The sequence below is a fragment of the Pomacea canaliculata genome, linkage group LG5 (genome assembly GCF_003073045.1).
Source record: "Pomacea canaliculata isolate SZHN2017 linkage group LG5, ASM307304v1, whole genome shotgun sequence".
Classification (NCBI taxonomy): domain Eukaryota; kingdom Metazoa; phylum Mollusca; class Gastropoda; order Architaenioglossa; family Ampullariidae; genus Pomacea; species Pomacea canaliculata.
The window spans coordinates 17,155,670-17,164,963 of NC_037594.1; the positions used below are offsets into that span (position 1 = coordinate 17,155,670).

Consider the following 9,294-nt stretch of genomic DNA (forward strand, 5'->3'; position numbering starts at 1 on the left):
ATTCTCTGTTTGGATATTAATGTTTCAGAATTTTAAAAATGCTGCTGCTGTCAGGGTTTGGGTTTTCCTGAAATTATTACATTTTATTCCTTGTTCCCATGAAATCTGTTTGTTGTGTCTGCTAAGAAATTTAATACCAGTAGATTACAACAAATATTTTTGTTTGAAAATCATGTACAATAACAGAAAATGATACTCTAGGTCTATACTGTCACAACTTGGGAAAAAACGGGGCAGCAAAACTTACTTATGGAGCTCAGCTTCCTGCTCCATAGCAACACCTACAGCTTTCCAGCCATCTGCTAAGGACCTGTCACATATCACAGAACTATATGAGCAACATTTCTGGTTAAAACTATTTAATCATACAAGTGCTTCCATTTTCAGCCACCTCGTCAGCTTTTGTTTTTAACAAGCTCCACAGAGCTATAAAGTCCACTTTCATAAAGTCACTTTTTTATTTTACACTTTAAAGCAGAATGAAACCAGTTCAATTTTTCTTTTTTGTCACCTCTGTAAATGCAAACATAACCACACATAAAATGACATTTCTGTGATGAGGCTAAGTGAGTTTCCTTTCATAAGTATGCATGTCCTTAAATAATTTTCAACAGTTTGAGTGTCTAAATTTAGATGATGCAAGGACAACATTCTGGATGCATTATTTCCCAGGCCGTGGCATGTCACAATGTGCCTGAAAGAACAAAAGCCTGCTACTTCCCCTCACCCACTTACCCTGTGCTGACAGTAACAGCCTTTAAAAGCTTTGCTGCTAGTTTGTTTAAGCCTTTGGCATATGTACTCTCCAACTCTGCCCTGTAAAAAGAAAAAAAGGAACAATGTGTCTTTGCAACCTATCTAATACATTAGCTTAACTACATAATTCTGTATCTTTATCAAGTCAGCTATACTACATTTGATAAAAAAGAAAATATTTTGTATATCAAATTATTTCTTGGACAATATTATCAACTGCACGCGCAGTTGCATCCTCCTGCCAGTATTCGTGAACAAAGTCTGAAATCACTTTGCACACAGGAATGGCCTGAATGGCCTGCTGCACAGTCAGCAACAGACAAACCAGTAATACCATTTGGGGTTTCTTCGTGTATTTAGTAGCTGTATAGTGGCTTAGGTGTAGATCCATGTGAGCACGGAAGCAGGCATTTGAATAGACTCAACTATATGAAGGACCTGAATCAAGCTTATGAAACTCCTCACCACAAATATTCCAGATGCATTCAAACATCAAAACTACTTTGCATCATACTGTAGCAGTGTTGTAGCTAAATGCCTGCTGCTCTAAGTTAATCATCTTCTCTGGGTTCGTTTCTTTCTCCTTATAAAGAATGCGAGGAAGTTCTGCGTGTATAATAGTTTGAACGTGAACTGATTGAGCATCTTAAATCAGCAATGTTAATCAATGAAAATCTTAAAAATAGTACAAAAACAATGTTCTGCTTTCTTTAAAACTATTTGTTATATAACCAGCTTAAACCTGGTTCTCAAATAAAGTTTGTTAGAGGCCAGGTAAAGCATATGGAAATTAAAATGATTCAAACCTCGATTAGCTAAATTGTGACTATATAGATCACTCTGGGATTCTGCAATAAGTTGTCCATCTTCTGTTTATATTCATATGCCATGTACTTTGTAAAAATACATGTGTTATGACATCTGGTTCATTTATCTCAGAATGTAAAACATGCAGCTCTACTGTTTACCAAGGAAATGCCTTGGAGATGAAATGCCATAATTAAGACTGCTAACAGAAAACTTATGTTAAGAGTTTTCTTTCAGTTGTACTGGTCATAATTATAAATCACAATGGCAACAAGTGTAAACTTTGTACTAAAAAACAACAGTGTCAGTTGTAGCTGCGCAGTCTTTTATATGCCCAGATCTGTATTGTATTAACATCTTGGGATTTTTCTGAAATAGCTGCTACAAAAGAAAAATTCCATATATATCCCAGTGTTATTACCATCTTCCCTGCTTGAAACCTCCTGTTGCACAAGATAATGGCTGAACAGGTCCAGACCATAAGTAACATAATGCCCACAAAACAACCAATGAAGAACAGAAGTTTTACATATTTGCCATACCTCTCATGAAGAATAGCTCCCACGTCTTTACTGAACTCACTGCCATGCTTGATAAATTTTCTAAGATCTTCAAACCCTTCATAACCCTGAAAATGATGACACACACAATTGAAATATTTGCCACCACCAATGAACATATAATTATTTTCAATATACTATGACATGGATTAACCAGAAAATAAAGCAAATATGACATGGATTAACCAGGAAATAAAGCAACAAACAAAACCATCTTCTGAAGATGAACAGACACAGACTGTGTTATTTTAGAAGGAGAGGCAGCAAAATAAATTATTTTTTACATTGTGCCTGGTTTTAGCTAGAAGCTTTCACCTCACACACTACACATATATATACATCCACACACAAGAGAGTCAATCATAAGTATTTTTGGAAAAGATGTGCCTTAAGGTATTCTTCCAAAGTTCCATTTGTCTGTGTATTCTAGAAGAGCAGTGGCAAGGAATTCCAAACACTATAAAAAAAAAGCACTAGGCAAAAGTGCAAAAGGAAGAACTTTGGAATTCTGAGCAGAATATTGTCTTGAGATCACAGCACCCATGATACTGGTGAATAAGAATAGATAGGTAGTCAGGAAAACTACCATAGTGTAAGCACCGAAAACAAGGGTTGGCCCCTTCGTACTCTATGCCAATCAAGTGTCCTGAGCAGCGCAGTGAAGGAAGCATGGTGAGGCCAACACAGAACACAGCTGATTGATATGTATATCTGTAGTCAGTTGGGCATCTAAATGAACATCAAGGTTACATGCAGAATCAGAAAATGCAGCTGATTTAAAAATAAGAGGTAGACAGCAGCTATACAAGCTTTTGGTGTGCATGGTTTTTTTTTAATAGTAAGGTTTCTGAAAAGTATGTGTGACAACCACAAAGTCTTCCTTCCCTATAAAGTCACCAAAAACCCATGCAGTGTTTTACTGTAATTATTCTAATCCCTAACAGTGTCAGCATGCGCATAGAAGGCAATTGCAACATAAATCTTAAAAACTGTTATGTTCAAAAGCCTTTCAGTTACAAATTCATGCATTATATTTTGGCTCATCAGCTGAAAATAGTGCTTCTCATTTTGCCAAAACATGCAAAAATTATGAAAGTGGTATTTTTTTTAAAGGGTCAGCTCATACATTAATGCAGCTCATTTAATAATAATAAGATCACTACACAATGCCTATTTTAGTATTTTCCCCGTTCATTTTCCCAGCATGTACTTTCCCCTTAAATCCCCTTTATGGAGTAATTTTATTGGAAGAATAGCTTTGTAAAAGCACAAACGACGTATGAACCTTCTGTAGATGAATTTTTGGCGTTCACTTTTTGAACAATGCCACTATCAACATGAAAAGAGAAAGCAGATGATATGAGTTCTTGCATTGATGGGCGAATAAAAGGTCAAGCTTTATTGCCTGTTGTGTTTACAGTTTATTGGCTTCAAGCCATGAAAAGTGGAAGTAAACTACTTCTGACTTTTTAATAAAGTTATTAAGCAACAAATGTTACTGCTGACAATAAGAATTTCACTCAGCACAGTTCCAGATTTTGATTGTCAAATGGCTCAAGGGAGACCTCACAGCCTACAACTTCAAGTAAGGATAAGCGTTGATCTTAGAAGACTGTCACCAGTCCAAAGATACATGTTCATGGTTAGCAAACAGCTTCCTGGTCTTGCAGGTTAAGCAGATATTGTTTACCTGACTCCACTGAGTGTTGAAGGAGGGTAAGGCAGCAACAGAAAGCTAGCTACCAGATGAATAAGGGCTCTAATACTTCACTCCCTTATGACCCTAAGGTTTCAGGAATAATTTTACACACTACTGATCTTAGCAAAAAGAATGTAAATCTCAGAACAGGTGGGGACAGTGAGAAGATACAGACAGTGAATCCACTTTTCCTGTTATTTTAAATATATAAATACACAATAACTACAACATCTATAAGAAAAATAAATGTATCTGGTAAAGTAAGACATAGTTAAAAACACACACAAATATGGAGAAGACTTATAGTCTGATGAAAGGAAATAAAACCAAGTTGTAAACACGTAGGATTTACTTCTCCGAATAAGCAAGTAACTCTTTAAGGTTTAAAGAGTGACTTGTTCAGTTTTCTATCCCCTATCCAAATGGCAACAAAGCCCATCATGTTCTCCACAAAAGTTTCTTATGCCTAGGAAGAACGCAATTTCGAGAACCTGAATTTGCTGCAAACTGGCAGTAATTTTTTTAAATTTTTAGTCCACATTTTTTCACACTACTAGTACCAATTTATTCTTAATCTTGTCTTTAACTAGACATCACCTGCATGTACTAGTCTTAAATAGCATTTACACATATGTTGTAATCATACTGTCAAACAGTGGCAAAGTGACAAGCAAATGCTATCTGCCATTCAAACAAATGCTTTTGGGTAGGGTTCTGCAAATCAACGATCAGGAAGTATAGAGGATACTCAGTAGTAAATGCATGGAAATGCTAACAAAGGATGCTATGAACACACTTAGTACACAGTGGGAGGAAGCACTCAAGAAAGCACTGGAAACATCTTGGGATACTGGCAATGCAAACACAAAAGCTAGAAAACTCTAATGCTTATCTCCAACAGTTCCGGCTTTGACTTTGTTGAATGTGGGACAACGGCTGAGAACATGAGGAATGTAATGGCGAGAAAAGAAAAGTGGAGTGAGTAAAATGAGTTATGAGATTCAAAACTAAATTGTTTCTTTCGTAGTCCCTTCCTCTTATTTTGTTTAGCCCTTAATCTCTCTCTCACACACACACACACGTCAGCTTTTTAATTACCATGTATATTGCTCTCGCCGTAAGAGAATGGCGTAAAATGCCACTCTCTCCCTCACACACACAGAGGGCCATGCACGCACGCGCGCACACACACACACACACACACGGAAAGCCAGAGAGGACAGGAGAAGAGAAAATGGCACAGAGACTGCCTCGATCATTATACAAGAGAGGATGACCACCTGTGCGAAGCGTTCCATAGGAAACGGCAGTGTGGCCAGGTGTATTGCCGCCTGGAAGGAGTGCGGCACTATGTCTGTCAAGCGCCGCATGCGACCGCCGCTGCGAGTCCGCTGGCAACGCCGACACTTTGCCGGAGCGTGGCTCATGACCCCTGACCCGAGGTCACCCTTCTGCCCATCCTGTCAACGCTGTCATAGACGAGTTTGTCAATGTTGTCGCCTGGCACCTTGCTTCTCCGATTATTTTATCCGGAAGAGCCTCGATAATTATTTGGAGATGCTCCTCGAACTCCTCTTACAGGAGAAAAAAAAAAAAAACTCCTGGAGTTTCTGAATCTTTGTCTGTGACCGCAGTTCTAAGTTGCGATGGATGACGTGGGTAGGACGATATTATCACTGTATGCAATGCCTAGGAAACAGCACCACAGTTGTGCAGATAAAGTGGGCCATCAACACCTGCACTTCCTTTCACAAGCATAACCAGAAACAGGATCGGCAGCTGTGAAATCCGAGCTATGCACATCTCGGGTTCTCGCAGTAATCCGTTCGCAGGTCCGGGTGGGCGTGACACGCAAGGTGTTCAACTCTGTTTGTTCACACTCGATTCACATACCATATACTCCCACCACTGAGCGACTGCACTCAACAGTCTTCTATGAATACTTATCCAGAGACTGCTAATGCAAGAGCATCATCTGGGAGTGTTAAGTCCACAGAACTGAAACATACCATGAGTGGACCAGCCCTGAAAAAAGATACAACGGCATCCCACGTGAACGTGCTGTAAAAAGCATTATCGTGGATTTCTGTGAGAAAAGCGCGTGCCCATCACCTTCCCGAATGCCCTTTCCCCCTCACTTTTCGACTCTGTGTCAACCCTGGACGCTGAACTAAAATGTCGCCAAACCGCGCGCGCAAGCACTCCCTTCGTACTTTTATTGCCCATGTCCGGAGGCTGTGGGAGAAAGGGCCTCTGTGGACGCTGAAGCCAAGTGCACATGGTGATCGGGCATTCCTACCTACAGATGACGACATACAATGTAACTATTTGGGGGCCTGTTCGTTTCTCACTAACGCAGTAAAAGACCCTAGGTTCAGATCTCGTCTCGGGACACTGTATGTGACACCAGTTCGCAGCACTGGGCGTCGAGGATTTTCTCCAGATTCTTCCCCGCCCCTCCTTCCCACTCTAGTGCGAAATCACCTCAAGGTGCAAACATTTTCTAAAATCAGCCAAAACCAACTAAGGGCGACTATTTTCACTCTGACCGGCGCGTATGTGCATCTGTCTTCAAGACAAATGTTCATGAGGTGGAACATCATTTATCAGAACCCAGTCGGCCCAAAAGACGAGTGTGATCACTGCAAGCTTCGACCATGTTACTCCACAAACTACTATGTTATTAGACCGCTAGACTGGCATGGCCGTAGCAGCGCCCCTCCCCCCGATAGCTGTAAATTAATCATTAAACTCAACCATTCTCTCTCTCTCTCACACACACAGTGCAAACCAAGCACTGCACGGGTAGCGTGATCATCGATGAACGCATGTGCATCGTCCACAAGCAGTGTGTACGTAACGGAAATAGGCAGTAAAGTTCGTTTCCACTTGGTGTATCTATCGACTTGAAGCGCGTTTCATCCTAAAACCCCGAGCCATGACCTCCTGTTCCTAACACATCAACACACACACACCTGTCGCGCTGCTTTAGAGCTTCCACCGTGACATCAAAGTGACACCTGCAAGTACATTTTATGTAACAATTTAACTTGCTTGTATATATGAGTTCTCTTGACTTCTCCCTCCCTCCTTCTCTCTCACACACACATCTGACGTGGCTGCCGTCAGGTAATCAGGTGCGACAGATGAGGTACGCAATCATGAGACTTTAATGAACTGCCGTTAAACTTTCGCCCGCTCCTGCCGCGCGGGCATCCCCCTGTCGCCATTGGCTGTCAGGAGCTAGAGGCCGTTGCCACGGCTGCTGAATTACGCCATCCAACGACTTCTGTGAGTCACGCAGCTAAACACGCAAAAGGACAAAGAGCCGCCAACACGATCTGTGAAATTAAGAAAAAAAAAACTGCTGGGAAGACGACTTTATACTGCATCAGACCTGGACAAGATTTATATACATTCATGATGATCCCATGATGTGCATGATGATACAAGTGCACATATTTATTATTTTGTATTTTAAATTGTACGTGTAACTGGGCAAAGACAAATACCTGTCTGCACAGTTTCCAATCTTTTTACGCGACTTGCGCTTACCGAATAAAGAAAGGCGAACAAAACCCGAAAGCTTACTCCAGGAAACAAACCATGAAGTTTGTGTAGAACATCGCACCTCGACGAGCGAATCCCCAAGTTTGGACAACGGTGGCTGGATGGGAGGGAGCTAGACCCAATGCAGTTCGGCAGGTTTGAGGAGGGGACAAAATAAATGTTAGACGGGTAATGGAAAGTCTTCGCCCAACATTCCCGTCGTGACGCTGCGTCACTCAACGCCTTCTCTTCCACGGCTGTTCCCCCATCCAACACGTTGCCATGCTGCCTGTCTCCAGTCCGAACGCGCAGATTTCGTAATTACGCACCGCATACCATTTATAGTGACCCACACTGCATGCTGCTACGCTCTATCATACTGATAACTTAACAAGATAAGTGATAATCGGTTGAAATGGGAGAAAAGGAGGGAGGCGGCCACAATCACATCGGTCCTTTCCTTTTAGTTTATTTTGGCAAATAAAAACAGGCACAAGCTATACCGCAAATCATCTTTCCTCCGTTTATTTCGTGGCAAAGGTCATCTAGGAAGGAAGGGCTACAATTCGTCACACCGAAATGAATATCCATGCAAACAGGTACTTAGCGATACAGCTCAGATATACCAGCTGCGATGCTGCGTTCCTAGACAGAGCGATGCGGTGCCAAGGGGCCAGACGCCTGTTAGCTATACTAAGGCATAGCCGTGACTGTTTATATTTCATTATCTAACACCTAGCACGTCTCCTGGGCATTGTCACGAAGGCGATTACATCAGTAGGTATGTGGATTAAAGGACTAGAAGAAGGAAAAAAAAATAAGTGAGTGATGCAGAAAATTAGTTTTTAATTTATTAGCTGTTACAAACCGACTATGTTTGTGCAGGTATGAGTGAAGTATTGTATATAAAGATAGATAGGAATGTGTGTGAATATGTGTGGATATCAATATCCCTTAGACGGCTTAAAGGGTGACAGTAAAGAATCTTGAATCGTACTGTGACTCCTGTATGATGGTGTGTTGGCGTGCTCGCATTTTTTGGAGACACCTCTGTGATGCTTTAAATCTATTGAAATGCATTTTCTAGAATGAGTTCGGCAAATAATAACACAAAAATAAATTGCCCCCTCCCGAGATATACACCAGTAAACAGCTCCATGCACAGAAAGAAGTCACACCTGTGAAGTTGCAAATGTCCATAGAAACATACGGTCCCAGCTCGACCACTGGTGAAGTAAACCTATCTGTGGACACATGACGTCTGTGTTGTTGACCACTTTCTGTGCATAGTGATGTTTGTAGGCGTGCATCTCGAGCAAGGTCAAGCGTTATTCAATCAGACTTTTAAATTTTTCATTTTGAACTTTGTTCAACCCCATCATCAGAAAAAATTCACCCCTTCATCACTAGGCATTTAATGTGACGAAAGTAGATAGTTAAAATGAGGAAAGGTTGTCGGAGAAGACCTAGACCTAGGCGGAGACCTCTAACCTTTCTCTCTCACACACACACAAAAGAAAACAAAAATAAACAGACCACCACACTAGCAGCAGACGCGCAGTCAGCTGATTGTTGTGTGCCAGCATAACCTTTACCCCGAAGGTTAGACTGGATTGTTGTGTGACAGCGTAACCTTTACCCCAAAGGTTAGACTGACCCGCTACAATGCCTCATATTGCACCTGATCGACAGTGGCCTGGCATGAGGTCTGAGACCCCCTACATCTTTTACTTCCACTCACTGTTGTCAATCTCCGTGCTGAGCGCTGTTATCTGGGTCTAACGGGTGATAGGGCCGTCTTACAATGATAAATACGCAAATGCATTCTTCTCGCCACGGAAATTTTTGCCAAAAAAGATAACAGGATCAACACAAACTACAACGTAGGGAAAGTCCCATTCGCGGCTTGCGAGTAAATATGGC

General features: G+C 41.3%; 1 protein-coding gene across 1 annotated transcript; it reads right to left on the reverse strand.

Annotated features, from left to right (window-relative positions):
• Nucleotides 1-243: 243 nt before the first annotated feature.
• Nucleotides 244-8,083, reverse strand: LOC112565459 (nostrin-like). The gene is made up of 4 exons (XM_025240936.1): nucleotides 5,103-8,083; nucleotides 2,106-2,191; nucleotides 736-816; nucleotides 244-310 (listed from the first exon to the last, which is right to left on the reverse strand). The coding sequence occupies exons 1-4, from the start codon at nucleotides 5,247-5,249 to the stop codon at nucleotides 244-246; spliced, it is 381 nt and encodes a 126-aa protein (XP_025096721.1). The 5' UTR covers nucleotides 5,250-8,083.
• Between the last annotated feature and the right edge of the window lie 1,211 nt (nucleotides 8,084-9,294).